Below are 17,497 nucleotides of genomic sequence, written 5' to 3' on the forward strand. Positions count from 1 at the left end.
CAAGTACAGCTGCCATATAATGATAATCATTGAAGATGGCGGAAGCAACCTTATTATTTTGGATCTAGGGGGATGATCCGATTTGTAATAAAGATCATTGACAAATTGGTGATGGTGTAACAGTTGCTTTCTCCGAGAGCGGCACTAGGGTTGGATCTTATTAACTTTTTTGTATATTTTTGTAAGCATCACTTATGTTCCTCTATGTTTTTTGTATTATTATGGACGTACCGAAAAAAAAGTTCATCCTTTATATATTGTTAGGGTTCTTTAAAAGGGCAATCATAAAGAGGATTGAAATTTAAATACGACTTTCTCTCTTTGCATGTATGTTCTTGATTGTTGGTTTTGTTCGATTCATGAATTAAATCTCTCATTGATTGTATTTCCCCCACGAATAGGTTACCCTTGGAGTTTAGTTATCACTCATTTACGCCTACTAACGTCCTCAACTGTTTGATTCGCATTACCAGGTATCAATCAGACCTCCTCTTTCGGTATACCTTTTATTTTGTTGTAGTTATATATGATACTAGAGAGATTTTGTTTTCAACTTTTTAGTCTTTGTTACAAAGGGGATCGATGGACTATGACTTCCTAAAATCTACATAGCTTATATCAATACTAATTCAACATCTCTAGGTTTTTCTTTATTATACTATAATCTGGATGTGGTGGGAAATGATTTCCCTAAATCTGCATAGCTGGTGAGTGGTGACCAAGATGGGAAGGTTAACTTTTGGAGTCCAATATGATCCTCAATGTAAATTTCTCTTCCCCATCTTTTTATTATAATGCTATTTTCTATCCATTTTGCAAAGTGCTTTACTCTTTATCAAGAGCAGGCAAAAGTATTTTACAAAATATGGTTGATTTGGTAATTTTACTATTTTACAATCCATCCTCATAACTAAAGTTATTGTAAATTAATAGCCTCCTAAAAACATTTATGTACATTTTTTATTTAATTTTATACGTGCATTTGGTAGTTAATATGTGGTTACATACAGTGAAAAGAGGGACTTTGATGTGAACTTAATAATTGGTGCGCTTTTGATAACTTTTAATTCTATTTTTTCTGTTTTGATCAAGTTAATGGGTTAAGTAACCTCTAGCAAGTTTTACACTTCTACTATCATTCAATTCTTCTATGTGTTCTTTTCTAGCAATAACTGATAGGTACTCTGGATAAAATGTGCATACACAAGCCCCTTTAAAATTGTGTTTGTTAGATAATGAACCAAGTTAAATGGGTTATCATGTGTTTTAGTTTCACGTTGCTGCAATTTTTTTATTGAAGTTATTTTGGTTGATTGGTTTTACATTATAGGGTCATACGGGTGCAACATGAAAGTTTATTGGAACAAACGATAACATACAATTACGATAAATGTAAACTTCATTTTGTTCCACTTAGCTGTGTGTTATTTTCCTTTTAACTTACATTGTGCAAGAATAAAGATCTACTTGATTACTTTGTGTACTTATTAAGTTCTGAGTCTCATCATGTGGAATCGCCCAAGGATGTTGAGTAAACTTCCTTAAGCCTTCAAGTATTAGGAATGGCGATAATAATGGGTCAAAAGGCAATATCAATGGGTCAAATTCCAACAATAATTAGCAGTATATTGCCTCTAGTCTATATTTAGTATAAATGCTAGAATCATGTAATTAGCTTTATTAGTTTTCTATTTTCCATTCTTGTATCATGCCTATATAAAGGCACCTCACTGTTGTAAAAACATATCACAAATATTCACAAATCACTCACCTCTATATGGTAATCAGAGCCTAAACTGCTCCCTTGAGCCTCTGCCTTCTCCGATCCTTTTTTTTTTCCGGTCACCATGTATGTCGTCTCCCTCTCAACACACACTCACTTTCCCATTCAACTCACCTCTGACAACTTCCTCTCTTGGCGAAAACAAGTCCTCTCCACACTAACCGGTCTCGAACTTGAACAGTATGTAGACGGACTCACTGAACCACCACCGAAAGTGCTTGACGGCAAACCGAACCCTGCCTACCGACTGTGGTTCAGGCAAGACCAAATCCTCCTAGGAGCCCTGCTCGGCAGCTGCGCTCCCACCATCCAGCCGATCGTCTCCTCCGCTGACACTTCCCGTGAACTATTTCAGCGCCTGACCGAGAGCTATGCCGGCGTCTCGCGTTCCCGAATCATTTCTCTCCGAACAAAACTAGCCACCCACACCCGTGGGACCAAACCAATCGCTGAATTCCTTCATGAAATGAAGGCGATTGCGGATGAATTAGCCCTAGCTAATAAACCTGTTGATGAAGATGACTTGATTGTTCACATATTAGCGCATCTTGGTGAAGACTACAAGCAAACTGTTGCCTCTGTCAAAATGAGGGACACACCCATCACATTCCCTGATCTCTTTGAAAAGCTTATAGACCATGAGCGAACCCTAAAAGAATCCCAGTCGGTTTCCTTAATTGCCACTGTGAACAACACCCAAAGACAAGGCCCAAGATCCTACTCTAGGCCCTATTCAGAAGCCCGACACACGAACAGGCCTCACGCCTCTGGCCCAAGAAACAATCGGCCCCCATACAACACCAATAATCAGCAGTCCAACTCCCGTACTAACCGAAATAATTTTTTCTGTCAGTTTTGTAACATTCCAGGTCATGATATCAAAGATTGTCGCAAATTGGCACGCCTACTACAAGAGAACAACATTGTTGTCTCCTCGCCATCCGCTCCAAATCCAATAGTGAACTATTCAATGGCAAGCTCTTCCTCTTCACCAAGGATGTATGATAGCGGGGCCTCCAACCATGCAACTTATGACCAGTCATCGTTACACAACCTCTCGGAATACGGAGGGCCGGATGAGATTGTGCTAGGAAATGGTAAAACCCTCTCTATTTCTCACATCGGTCATACCTCTATTCCTACCTCATCTCGCTCACTAAAATTAAATGATGTCTTGCTTGTTCCTAAACTTCGTACCAATCTTGTCTCTGTTGCCAAACTTTGCAAATCTAACAATGTTTCGGTTGAATTTTTTCCTTTTCATTTTTTTGTGAAGGACCTTCGCACGGGGACGCCACTAGTGCGGGGAGTGAATGTAAATGACGTCTACTATGAATCCAGGACCATTCCTTACCCAAAACAAATCAACTCAAGCTTCAAGTCATCCGAGTCTCTTATTTCATGGCATCACAAGTTTGGACATCCATCCATAAAAGTTCTAAAATTACTACTAAATAACTTAGAACTTCATTATAATAACATGTCAAACTCTTCTTTTCATTGTGATGCTTGTTCTTTGAATAAAAGTCATAAAATGCCCTTTGGTGCAAACTCGTTCAAAGCTTCCAAATCATTAGAACTTGTCTATTCGGACGTTTGGGGTCCCGTTCAAAAATCAAATGACGGCTTCACCTATTATGTCATCTTTGTTGATTTTTACTCAAAATACACATGGCTATATCCTCTCAAACGCAAATCGGATGTCTCCATTCTCTTTCCTCAATTCAAAACTTTGGTTGAAAAATTTTTTCGAACTCCACTAATCTCCCTTTTCTCAGATAATGGAGGAGAATATGTTGGGCTTACTCCTTATCTTCAACAACATGGCATCTCCCACTTCACCACCCCTCCACACACCCCGGAGCAAAATGGTGTTGCCGAACGCCGCCATAGACACATTGTTGAAACCGGCCTATCACTTCTCCATCACTCCAACCTACCATTAACCTTTTGGACCCATGCGTTTCAAACCGCCGTTCACCTTATAAATCGTCTTCCCACACAAATACTTGACTACCAATCACCCTTTGATCGATTATACAAAACCCACCCAACCTTTGCCAAACTCAAACCGTTTGGATGCTTGTGCTTCCCATGGTTGCGTCCCTACACCTCATCCAAACTTCATCCCCGATCAATCAAATGTATTTTCCTTGGCTACTCCTCCTCAAAATCAGCTTACAAATGTTATGATCCCGTGACACATCGACTCTATCACTCCCGCCATGTGGAATTTGTTGAACACATTTTCCCTTTCAAATCAAATGATGCAAACATTTTCCCCTACCCACTGTTGAGTCCCTTACCTCTAAACCCACCACTACCATCACCAACCTACCACAAAATACATCTTCACCTCCCCATATCATACCTCACACCCCTCCCATCTTTATGCCTCCTACTGACCAACCAACCCCCACTCCAACCGAACCCTCTACCTCCGAAACCGTACCCATCACCTCATCAGACTCACCTATCAACTCTGAACCTTCAACCAGCAACGCCTCATCATCCAACAAAGGCCCTCCTCCACCTATCGCCGACCCTCCTCCCTCCTCCACAACCACTCGTCCCCAACGCACAAAGAAACCCAACAACAAATACTTCAACCACAACCTGGTCAACACCACCACTCTTCATCCTCTACCACCTACACTTGCACCTACAACTCACAGTCAAGCGTCCAAAGATCCCGATTGGAGAAAAGCCATGGACTCGGAATATAATGCACTTCTCCAAAACCAAACCTGGGAACTTGTCCCTCCTACCTCCTAACAACCCATTGGCTGTAAATGGGTATTTCGCATTAAACGCAACCCGGATGGCTCTGTTGCTAAGTACAAAGCTCGCCTTGTGGCAAAAGGTTTTCACCAACAATTTGGGAAAGACTACTTTGAAACCTTTAGCCCGGTTACAAAACCCATTACCATCTGAACCATCCTCTCGGTTGCTTTGTCCAAAAATTGGCCGCTCCGTCAATTAGATGTCAACAATGCCTTCCTTCATGGCACCCTTCATGAGGATGTCTTCATGGCCCAACCATCTGGTTATGTCCACCCTCAATATCCTCATCATGTTTGCAAACTCAAAAAGTCTCTATACGGCTTGAAACAAGCACCTCGAGCCTGGTACATTGAGCTAACCAACTTTCTTCTCCGCTATGGATTTCGAAAATCTCTAGCCGATGCATCTCTTTTCATTTATCAACACAAATACATCACCTCCTACTTCATGGTCTATGTTGATGACATTGTTCTCACCGGTAACAATCCCCAATTCCTCGACACATTTGTTCAAGCCTTGAGCACTACATTCTCCATTAAAGACCTTGGCATGCTACACCATTTTCTTGGGGTGGAAGTCATTCCAACTCCAACAGGGCTCTTCCTATCCCAACATCGACACATAAATGACGTTCTCAATCAATTCCATATGGAAGGAGCAAAGGATGTTCACACCCCTCTCAGTTCCACTGATCCCTTGTCTCCAACCGATCCATCCCCCTCTGTGGATGCCACTCCTTATCGCAAACTTGTGGGCTCCTTTCAATACCTCGCCTTTACCCGGCCAGACATTTCCTTTGCCATCAACAAACTGTCTCAATTTATGCATGCTCCTCGACAAACTCACTGGCAGGCCCTTAAGCGTGTCCTCCGATACCTTAAAGGTACTATCCATCACGGCCTCTTCCTTCACCGAAACTCTCCGCTCACACTCTCGGCCTTCTCGGATTCTGACTGGGGTAATGTACACGATGCTGGTCGCTCCACCACTGCTTATCTTCTTTATCTTGGCAAAAACATCATTTCATGGAAATCAACACGTCAAAGATCGGTATCGCGATCCTCCACAGAAGCAGAATATAAAGCCTTAGCCAATGCCTCGGCAGAACTTACATGGACAAAGAACCTACTTCAAGAGCTAGGCATCTCAACCGGTCAGCCACCCACATTATTTTATGACAACACTGGTGCCACATATCTGGCTGCAAATCCTGTCTACCACTCTCGCATGAAACACATTGCTCTTGACTATCACTTTGTAAGGGAACAAGTGTCTGCTGGCCATCTACGTGTTCTGCACATCAGCTCACAGGACCAACTAGCTGACATGCTCACGAAGCCGCTGTCCCGAGCTCCTTTTCTGCGTAACCGCTCCAAGATTGGAGTCTCCGATGGATCCTCCATCTTGCGGGGGCGTATTAGGAATGGCGATAATAATGGGTCAAAAGGCAATATCAATGGGTCAAATTCCAACAATAATTAGCAGTATATTGCCTCTAGTCTATATTTAGTATAAATGCTAGAATCATGTAATTAGCTTTATTAGTTTTCTATTTTCCATTCTTGTATCATGCCTATATAAAGGCACATCACTGTTGTAAAAACATATCACAAATATTCACAAATCACTCACCTCTATATCAAGTTGAGTCTCCACTGTCTTCATTGATGGCTGACGGGTGGTCCGTAGGACAACCCTTAAAAGGCTTAAAACAATGCATATTCTACACTTTATTCGGTTAATTGCTTGAACTAGATAACCACTTTATGTTGGATTGTGCAGGTGTTAAAGCTACCAAAATGTAGCTTTTAGGAGGTATGATGGAATGCTAGAAGTTATGGGAGTTAAAGAGCGAAAGAATGGAAGTTGGAGAAATAATGGAAAAGAAAACAAGCTCAGGACCGTAAGCTACGGTTCCTGGCCGTAGCTTACGGCCTCCCTTTCATCCAAAATGACCCGCCGTAGGACAGGGGCTCTTTACCGTAAAGAACAATGCTTGCCGTAAGCTACGGTACCTGGCGTAGCTTACGGCACTAAGGTGATTGACTAAGGCACATTGACCGCCGTAAGCTACGGCGGTTGGCGTAGCTTACGGCGCCGACTGGGCTCTTGATGTAACTTATGCATTGAATGACCTTTTTATGGAGACTTATGGAGCTTAATCATGTTTGGTCGGTTACTATTTGGAGAAAACGAATTGAAGGCTATATTTAGGGACTTGGGAGCTTGGAAACATTATCTTTTGGCTATCTAATCATCTATCCTTTACTATCTTTCACTTAAATCTCTAGTTACTTCTTGTTGGTGAAACTTGTGAACAATATTTCCTTTCCATTTGTCATGATGTTTGTTAAAGCCATGAGTGGCTAAATACTTGGGTGATTATCTTGTGTTGAAGGTTTGTGTAAGACTACGTGTTTTTATTTCATATTTCTAGAATAACAATTTCTTTCTATTTGAATTAATTGTTATGGTGCATGATTGATTGTTAGTAACTTGTTAATTCTTATATTGAACTAATTAGAAACCATACGTTCTTGGTGCCGTTGGCAATCGAGATATCATGGGTATAGTTAGGTTTGGGTAAGGGTTGATTGATCATCGGGTGACAACCTCACGTTCTCGGAATCTGAGTACTTAGTCCCCTTTCATCACTGCAATTGGTTATACATGAACTATGTCTATGTAGTTCTTTCTAGTTGAATGTTAACACAAAAGTCGAAACAAACCGGAAACTCAAGATAGTCATTTGTCTCTAAAATTGTTCACAAACTAAATTTTCATTTTGCAATTTAATTAGCATTCTTAGTTTTAAAAATCAACCAATCAAAACCACTCTTGAATTTATTTTCTTGCAATTAGTCTAATCTAGTTAATTTAGATAAACTTTCAAATAGCACATTTTCCACAAACTCCCTGTGTTCGATACCCACATACCACTATCTATTTAGTAGTAATTGGAGTAAATTTGATTGTGACCATGACATCACATCAAATTTTGGCGCCGTTGCCGGGGAGTAGTGCGCAACGTGTGTTATTTTTGTTCTTGCTTTGAGTTTATCATTTATCTGGTTTACGCGAGGTGTGTTTAGTGTGCAGGTATTTGCAGGTGCATGCGTACTAGAAGCTCTCACAAGCTTTCACCGCTAGTGTTTGATCCAGAAATCGAGCGAACTTTGTGAGCAAACAGAATTTTGCTAAGGGAAAATACAATCAGCAGTTCACCAACAACACCAATTACACCGATTACACCACTTCGATACATGGATCCACCACCACCACCACCCACTACGGGTGAATCCACTTCATCATTTATACCAACATCCACTCAACCTTCACCAAATACCACCATTCCACCAAATACTACCGAACCCACCATACTTCAAAATGTCACATCAACCAACACCATACAGCCCATTACTACACAAGAAGAACCAACCGTCACATTTAACCCTTCCACTACTATACCACCATTATCCCATTTCTTTCCGGGTGCGGGTCCGTCATATTCAAGCCATACCATAGCACCAATTTCGTCCATTGTCCATGCTACACCGTTTCGACCGTCAAATCAGTCGGGTTTCCAATACTCGACTCTTCCATTTGGGCAATCGTCGGGGATTCAAGGAGATGGGTATGATGAAGGTTATGAGGAGTTTGAAGGTTTTGATGAAGACGGGTACGCTTATGGGGGTGATGGAGAGCAAGGGGAGTACGGTTATATGCAAGGCCAAGTACAAGTGATTCCAAATGTTGGTGGGGTGCAACAACAACAACTCATACCTCAACATATTAGGCCAAGGCCACAAGGGCCGCAATTGCAACGTCCGATACCTTTGCAGCAAATTCGCCCACAAAATGTGCAACCACACTTCCAAAGGCCAATTCAACACCCACCGGTGCCACAACAACAATTTCAACAACCAAATGCACCACAAGGGCCTATACAAAGACCAATGGGTCAAGTTCGTCCAAGGGGTCGATTTGGTGTGCCAAGGAGGCATCTTAGGGAAAATGCGAGGGGTATTGAAGCGCATTTTAGACCGGTGATCACTCACAATTCTTCACCGGTGGTCATCCCTCATAATAACCAAGGAAGAACCTTTGAAGTAAGGACAAATTCCTTACAAAGCTTGCCGAAATATAAGGGTCTAGCGACGGAGGAACCTTACTTCCATTTAGAGGCTTATGACTCGATTTGCAACACTTTTGGGAGTCAAGGGTTTTCGGCCGATGATGTGAAGTTGGTCTTATTTCAATTCTCCTTGGAAGATAAGGCAAAGAAGTGGTTCTACACTTTGCCTTCAGCATCTATTTATACTTGGGGGGAAATGCAACAAACATTTTTAGATGAATTTTATACCGCTCAAAAGACCAATGATGCGAGGAAAGGATTGAGAAGTTTTCAACAACAACAAGGCGAAATGTTCCATGAAGCCTTCGAGCGCTTAAACATGATGATTAAAAATTGTCCACACCATGGGATTGAGCTTTGGGAGTTAATGAACGCCTTTCATGAAGGGTTGTGTGTCGAAGATGCACGAGATTTGATGTCCATTACAAATGGGACATTTGGCACAAACTATGAGCATGAGGATTGGGAATTTTTGGAGCAAATGGCGATCACCTCAAAGAGAAAGGCTCAAGCTTCAAGGAGAGCACGGCCGGCCGTTACCCGAACACAAGTGCATGCGGTTGATGATAGTAACACACAAACTTCTAACCAAATTTATGATGTTTGTGCATTGTGTAATGAAATAGGTCATGCGGCGGAAAATTGCCAAGGAATGGTGGAAGGGCAATTTGAAGAAGTTCATGCCGTTCAAGGTCAAGGAGGGGGTGGTAGAAATTTCAATATGAATTCTAACACTTACCACCCCGGGTTGAGAAACCACCCGAATTTTCGTTATGGGAACCCCTCGAATCAATTAAACCCGAATTTTCAAGGTAATCAAGGAAATTATGGTTCGCGCCAACCTTACAATAATCAAAGTGGATATCGAGGTGGGAACAACCAAGGATACCAAAGGCCATACCAAGCGGGTCAAGAACAAGTGGGGTCTTCGGGTGGTAATGAAATGATGGAAATGTTGAAGAGCATGCAAGCGGAAATGCAAAAGAGGAACCAAATGGATGATGCTCGCATACAAAAGGATGAGGCTCGAGACAAAGCAATCCAAACTTTGACCACTCAAATGGGTCAACTTGCCACCGAAGTGTCCGAATTGAAGAAGAGTAAAGGTCAATTACCAAGCGACACTAAGGTAAATCCATCCCATGGTACTTCAAGAGGTAACAATGTTAATATCCATCATGTAAGTGTTTTGAGAAGTGGGAAAGAGTACAAAACCAATCCTTCACCGGATTTGGTTGATGGGGTGGTTGAGGATATAACGGGTCAAGAAAGTGAGGAAGAAAATGAACCACCCATTGTTTCTTCTAAAAAACCCAATTTTGAAAAACCCGAAGTTATTAAAGAAAAAGAAAAAGTAAATGAGGGTGAGGGGTCTAGTGAAGTACCGTTTCCTTCGGCTTTATTAGATCCGGGTAGAAAAAATTTTATTTCAAAACGGGGTCCTCAAAAAGAGGAAATGTGGGAGGTTTTCAAACAGGTTAAAATTAATCTTCATTTACTTGAAGCTATCAAACAGGTACCCGCTTATGCCAAGTTTCTAAAAGAATTGTGTACTCAAAAGAGGCAACAAAAAGTGCCTAAATTGGTAGACTTGACGGAGCGGGTAAGTGCGGTATTGAAAGGAGACCTTCCTCCTAAGTTACAAGATCCGGGAAGGCCCCTTATAAACATTCAAGTTGGGAATTTTCAAACCACAAGGGCGTCATTGGATCTTGGAGCCGGAGTAAGTATCCTACCGGGGGGGGTTATATGACCAATACGATTTTGGTCCATTTAAGCGGGTTGAGACAACGGTTATATTAGCCGATTTGTCTCATAAACTTCCCCGGGGTATCGTACGGGATGTGATAGTTAAAGTTGATGAATTTTATTATCCCGTTGATTTCCTTGTGCTAGACTACTCATCCGCGGACCCAATACAACAACAAAATGTTATTTTGGGTAGGCCATTTTTGAACACCGCACATGCTATTATTGATTGTCGATATGGTACGGTCGACATGACATTCGGTAATAGAAAAATGAGATTAAATGTTTTTACTAACGGTACTAATGTTTATAGTGATGAGTGTTTCTTAGCAGATTTTATAGAGGAATATGACCCGAAGGAGTTCGAAGAGGAAATTTTGGATTCTTGGGTATGTGATGTGTCTTTGCAGGTTCATGCATGTGAGTTGGAGGTGGAAGAGAAAGAGCAAAAGGCTCTTGCGGTGAAAGAAGGAAGACCACCATGGACCCACCAAACGGCTCTTTACCGGTGGGAATTGATTCGGGTACAAAGCCCTCTTTGGAAAGTCCACCAAGTGTGGAGTTGAAGGAGCTACCAAAGCATCTAAAGTACGCATTTTTGGGGGAGAATGACACTCTATCGGTGATCATTGCTTCCAATTTGGCGGTAGCTCAAGAGGAGGAGTTGATACGGGTGTTGAAGGCTCATAAGGCGGCAATTGGGTGGACGATAGCCGATTTAAAAGGCATTAGTCCATCCATTGTAATGCACAAGATTATTACAAGTGAGGACGCAAAGCCGACCCGTGAAACACAAAGAAGGTTAAATCCAAACTTGAGAGAGGTGGTGAAGAAAGAAGTTATCAAGTGGTTGGATGCGGGGATCATTTATCCCATTTCGGATAGTGCGTGGGTAAGTCCAACTCAGGTAGTGCCTAAAAAATCCGGCATCCAGGTAGTGAAAGATGAACAAGGTGAGCAAATCGCCACCCGCCCGGTAACCGGGTGGCGAGTTTGTATTGATTATAGAAAACTAAATGCGGCTACCTCAAAAGACCATTTCCCGTTACCCTTCATTGACCAAATAATTGAAAAACTTTCCGGTCAAAAATATTATTGTTTTTTGGATGGGTACTCGGGATATAACCAAATTGCTATTCACCCGGACGACCAACACAAAACAACGTTTACATGCCCATATGGTACATTCGCTTTTCGGCGAATGCCATTTGGACTATGTAACGCCCCCGCCACGTTCCAAAGATGTATGATGAGTATATTTTCGGACATGGTCGGGGAATCTCTTGAAGTGTTTATGGATGATTTTTCCATTTTTGGTCCAAGTTTTGACTCTTGTCTTAATGAATTAGAAAAAGTTTTAAAAAGGTGTGTTGAGACAAACTTAGTACTAAGTTGGGAAAAGAGCCATTTTATGGTTCAAGAGGGTATTGTTTTGGGGCATGTCATTTCGGACCGGGGAATGGAGGTAGATAAAGCAAAGATTCGGGTAATTTCATCTTTACCCCCACCAAAGAATGTTAAGGGGGTGAGATCTTTTTTGGGACATGCGGGGTTTTACCGAAGGTTTATTAAAGGCTTTAGTGTAATTACAAAACCTTTATGTAACTTGTTATTAAAAGATGTTCCCTTTGATTTTACTGACGAATGTTTGCAAGCGTTTCATGTTTTGAAGGAACAGTTGGTGAAAGCTCCTATCTTGCAACCACCGGATTGGTCAAAGCCGTTTGAGATTATGTGTGATGCTAGCGACACGACCATTGGAGCGGTTTTAGGTCAAAGGGTTGATAAGAAACCGGTGGTGATATACTATGCAAGCAAAACTTTGTCCGAGGCACAACTCAACTACACCACAACCGAAAAAGAATTATTAGCGGTGGTGTATGCCTTGGACAAGTTTAGATCTTACATTTGGGGGAGCAAGGTGATAGTGTATTCAGATCATAGTGCGGTCCAATATTTGATGGAAAAGAAGGATGCGAAGCCCCGGTTGATTCGTTGGGTGCTTTTGTTACAAGAATTCGATCTTGAGATTCGGGACAAAAAGGGATGTGAAAATGTTGTTGCGGATCATTTGTCCCGAATCCCGTTGGAAGGTGTTGATGACCCAAGTGAAATCAATGAACGGTTCCCCGATGAACACTTGTTGGCCGTCTCTACTTATGTTGCACCTTGGTATGCCCATTACGTCAACTATTTGGCTAAGGGTGCAATCCCAAATCATTGGACTAAGAAGAGACGACAACAATTTCTTAGTCAAGTGAAGCAATACATATGGGATGAACCCGACTTGTTCAAAATCGGGGCCGATCAAGTGATTCGAAGATGTGTTCCCGAAACGGAAGTTTTAGAGATCTTGACTCATGCTCATTTATCGGCATGCGGAGGGCATTTTAGTGGGAACAAGACGGGTTATCGGGTGCTATCTAGTGGGTTTTATTGGCCCACGATTTTCAAGGATTCTTGTGAGTATGCTCGGAATTGCATCAATTGTCAAAGAATGGGAAGCATTTCGAAACGTGATGAAATGCCATTACAACCAATTTTGGTAGTAGAAGTATTTGATGTTTGGGGAATAGACTTTATGGGTCCTTTCCCAAACTCGAATGGGTTTTTGTACATATTGGTTGCGGTTGATTACGTGTCGAAATGGATTGAAGCTATCGCCACGAGAACTAATGATCATGCCGTTGTATGTAAGTTTGTGCAATCTAATATTTTTGCTCGTTTTGGTGTGCCTCGGGTGATAATAAGTGATGGTGGTTCGCATTTCAAAAATTTCAATTTCGGGAAGTTGCTTAAGAGATACAATGTGAACCACCGCGTTGCTACACCATATCACCCGCAAACGAGTGGTCAAGTGGAAGTATCTAATCGGCAAATTAAAGAAATTTTAATGAAGACGGTTAGAACGGATCGGAAGGATTGGTCAAGCAAGCTTGACGATGCATTGTGGGCTTATCGAACGGCCTACAAAACTCCACTTGACACCACTCCTTATCGGATGGTTTATGGGAAAGGATGTCATTTGCCTATGGAGTTGGCACATCGGGCGTATTGGGCAATTAAAACGGTGAACGCAAACTATGATGAAGCGGGTCGGGCGAGAAAGCTTCAATTGAACGAAATCGAGGAAATAAGGGATCAAGCCTATGAATGCGCATCCGCATACAAAGACAAACTGAAAAAAGTTCATGACGCGAAGATAAAGAAAAAGAACTTTGAAGTGGGTCAAAAGGTGTGGTTGTACAATTCAAGGTTGAAGATGTTCGCGGGAAAACTCAAAAGCAAGTGGATGGGTCCTTACGTTGTCCGACGAGTGGGAAGGTTCGGTGATGTTGATATTCAAGATGAACAAACAAACAAGCAACAAACGGTGAACGGGCATCGGCTCAAACCATATTTGGAAGGTAATGATATCAACAATTTCGAGCTAGACAAAGTGGGTTATATTTTACACCCGGTGGATGATGAAGAAACGTGAAAGAGGCCCAGGTTTGGTATTTGTAAATATTTAGTTTAATTTATTTCGTGTTGAATAAGTTCCGTTTAAACCGGTGTTCGAAACAAGTGTGGGGAAATTTTACGGATTTTCCGAACATATTGTTGAGGACAACACGGGTTTTTAACGGGGGGTAGGGTAATAATTTTCATGTTTTCAATAAATCGTAAACATTATAAAAGTTAAACAATTTTGAAAAAAAAATAATAAAAAATAAAGATATTTTTACACAAACTTGTGCCGACCCCCCTATGCCCAGTTACCGCCGTAAGCTACGGTGGGGGGCGTAGCTTACGGCGACCATCCATCATTTGAAAGCTTACGCCGGTCAGCTCCTGACCTACGGCACCATTTTTCACCCAGTTACTGTCGTAAGCTACGGCAGGGTACCGTAGCTTACGGCACCGAGCAGACTTGGGGGTCCCTTCCTTTCGTCGTTTCATGGCCTATAAAAAAAATTCCGAAAATTTAATAATAATAATAATAATAAAATAACCAACAATAACCCCACCCACACAATTCCATCTTTAATCCCCAACCACAACTTCTCCTTCTCCACTTCTTCTTCTTCTCCAAAGAAACCCTAAAACTCCATAGCTTCAAGCTTCATAATTCCTTCAAATCTAACCCGATTTTAGTGATTTTTGGGTCCATTTTGGGTGAAATTTCACAAGGAATCTAGATTTACTCTTGTAACTTGAAGATTCCTTTGTTTTGGGTTCGGATTTGAGCATAAGGGTGCCGAAATTTTAGGGCTTTTTGTGGGTTTTTGTGTGAACTTCAAGTTTTTGTGATTCTCATCTTCTACAACACCAAGGTATGCAATTTCTTTTCATTCTTTGAAGTACATTGAGGTTTGTAAGTTTTCATTATGTTTTTGCTTACACACTTGCTTGTATGAGATAGATGATAGAACTTTGTGAACCATTGAGTGCTATGGATATGAATGTGTTTGATGTCTAATGAAAATTTTTAGAAAAGTTCTGATTTTAGGGGACATCATGCCAAAATTTTGTTTGAAAGAATGGAATTTTGGTTTTTGCACATCTATACCCATAACATGAAGCAAGTGTGGGGAAGATTTGATGGAAACATTAACTTGATTTGTTTATGTGGTTTTTGAATGTGTGTAGGCATGGCGTCTAAGAAAGGGAAAGGAGTTGCAAGTTCTTCTCAAGGGGATGCGGCACAACAAAAAAGGAGGAAATTGACCCGGGTTGGTGACCCGGATTCGGAGGAGGATGCACCCCAAGGGGTCCAAAGCCGGATTGGACATCCGGTTCATTGTTAGACCAACCTGCGGAATGGAGGGAGGATCTATTCCATGAGCAAATGAACAAGCTAAAACAGAGAGGTGAAGCGTTTATTTGTGAAAAGGAGATCCGGCATGTTGATTTCGGACCATTCGGGATCACAGATAAGTTTAATGCATTGGGTTGGGGGTCGGCTATGAAATGCTATGATGGAGAGGTGAAGAAGATGTATGACAAGCAGATTCAAGAGTGGGTGGCATCACTTGAATGCCCCCCATTCAAGTCTCCAAGCAAGATGCGGCTAGTAGGATGGTGTAATGGGGTGAAAGTAGAAATGTCGTATGATTCTTTGCGCAAGATAGCAAGGTTTGATGATGGGCCAGCCAACGAATACATTTATCCAAGCCTCAAAGATCTTTACCATGAGCCCGCTAAGCATCCACAATGGCAAAATATGCTTGACTACCTCTTCCTTCCGGGTACAACACATGGGAAGTTATTTAGAAGAAATTTGAGGATGGAAGCGAAGTTGTTGTTGACATTTTGCATGTATAATGTTGTTCCAAGGAGGGGTGACAAGATGGAGGTGCGTTTCCAAGAAGTGCCAATCTTATACATGATGATGCATGGGTCACCTAAGGTTCCTTTCCGGTTCTTAGTATTGAACAACATTTGGTTGAGCAAGAATAGTGGGGAAAAGAAGATTATACCTCATTGCCGGTTGATTACGGCATTGCTTAAAAAATATGGGGCAATTAAAGGAGATGAAAAAGGTTCTTACAAGAGGTTTAGACCATTCGACCTTAAGAATCTTGGTTCAGATTGGGTTTACACAGAATCGGAGAGGTATCATAGGTTGAAAACAGATGGGAGACGTTGGAGGGCGTTAAAAGTGGATGCAAGACCGTTACGACCAGGTGAGGCCGATGAGCCTGAATCAACGGATGATGAAGTAAGTGGAGATGATGATTATCGTGAAGACACATTCATGGTAGATGCTCAAGTAGGAGGTGCCGGTCAAGCGGGAGTGCAAGGAGCTGGTGTACAATCGGGTTACGTGGGGAGTGCATTTGATTATGCACATCATCCTTATGATCCATACTGGGCCCACTCGGGGGATATGGGTCAAATCATTGAACAAAGGCGGCCACCCACTTTCGGTGATTGGAGTGAACCAAACCAGATGCTCTTTGATCAACAAACATTCATGGGTGCCAGTGTGGAAAGGGCTATCAAAAGAAATTACGATAGAAATGAGCAATGGAACCGTGCTCATAGATATGCCCATGAAGAGGAAACAAACAACCATTACTTGGATGATCATTAGAGACGCATGCATGACCAATGGCATGCGGGGCAGCCAGTTGTAGGAGATCCGCCCATTGTGGACTACACCACATTGCCACCATACGATGGTAGTGTGTCATACCCCACCCCGCCATTGCACCATTCTCAGTGGGTGGATCCGCATGCTATGAGTTACCAACATGCGAATCCAAGTAGTGATCAAGGAAGCAGTAGTAGCGGTGGAGCATTTGGCTTTGGTGAGTGGACGGATATGATGACATCCATTTTCGGGCCTCCACAGCCGAAGTACTACTAGCCAGGTTGTATTTTGCTCCTTTGTACATTTTTGTATATTTGTGTATGTGGTATGTTTATGTTACGGTTGGGAGGTTGGGTGGTGTTTGTGTTAATATGTTCTTGGGTTGTGAGAGTTGGTGGTGTCTTTTATAATATCTAAAAAAAAAAAAAATTGGGGATGTTTTTGGTTAAGGAATCTTTCCCTCAAAACCATACATTGGGACAATGTATCCCAAGTATGGGGATGGGGGAAATTTTTGAGAAATTCAAAAATTTTTGCAAATCCAAGCGAAAAGTGTAAAAATTTGAAAACTTGATATTGTACCATTTGACACACCGACACCCGTTCTTAGCTTTTTCTTGGTGAGAATTGAACCACATATGAGAGTTAATTCTTTGCTTGAGTGGCGGTGTGTGTAGTGTGTAAATAGAACTTGTGTGTGAATGCTTATTAAATCCTAGGGGTGGCATGCTTTTGAAGATGATAGGGGACTTTTAGGAAGCCTCGTCTAGATGTGTGAGAGTGCGGGAATTGGTGGGTTGGACCTCATACTTTACATATATGAGCTTGGTATTGTGAGGGGTGGGGGTTTGGTCCATAGAAAGCTATGTTTGAGCCTTAAGCCATTCGATTGAAACCCAAAGCCAACTTCCTATATAAATTATACCCTATTGAGATGACCCGGTTTAGGAATTTAGTTGTGATTGTG

The 17,497-nt window shown here is 41.8% G+C and overlaps 1 protein-coding gene across 1 annotated transcript in view; it reads right to left on the bottom strand.

The window, feature by feature from the left end:
- Positions 1–17,497, bottom strand: part of LOC110901383 (wall-associated receptor kinase 2) — a 35,965-nt gene that overhangs the window by 1,182 nt on the left and 17,286 nt on the right. Inside the window, exons 4-5 of the mRNA XM_022148214.1 lie at positions 6,121–6,140; positions 1,445–1,553 (exon numbers count right to left, since the gene is read on the bottom strand). Of these exons, the coding sequence (XP_022003906.1) occupies positions 1,445–1,553; positions 6,121–6,140 (129 nt within the window). The remainder of the gene's footprint in view (positions 1–1,444; positions 1,554–6,120; positions 6,141–17,497) is intronic.

The sequence above is a fragment of the Helianthus annuus genome, chromosome 13 (genome assembly GCF_002127325.2).
Source record: "Helianthus annuus cultivar XRQ/B chromosome 13, HanXRQr2.0-SUNRISE, whole genome shotgun sequence".
Taxonomy (NCBI): domain Eukaryota; kingdom Viridiplantae; phylum Streptophyta; class Magnoliopsida; order Asterales; family Asteraceae; genus Helianthus; species Helianthus annuus.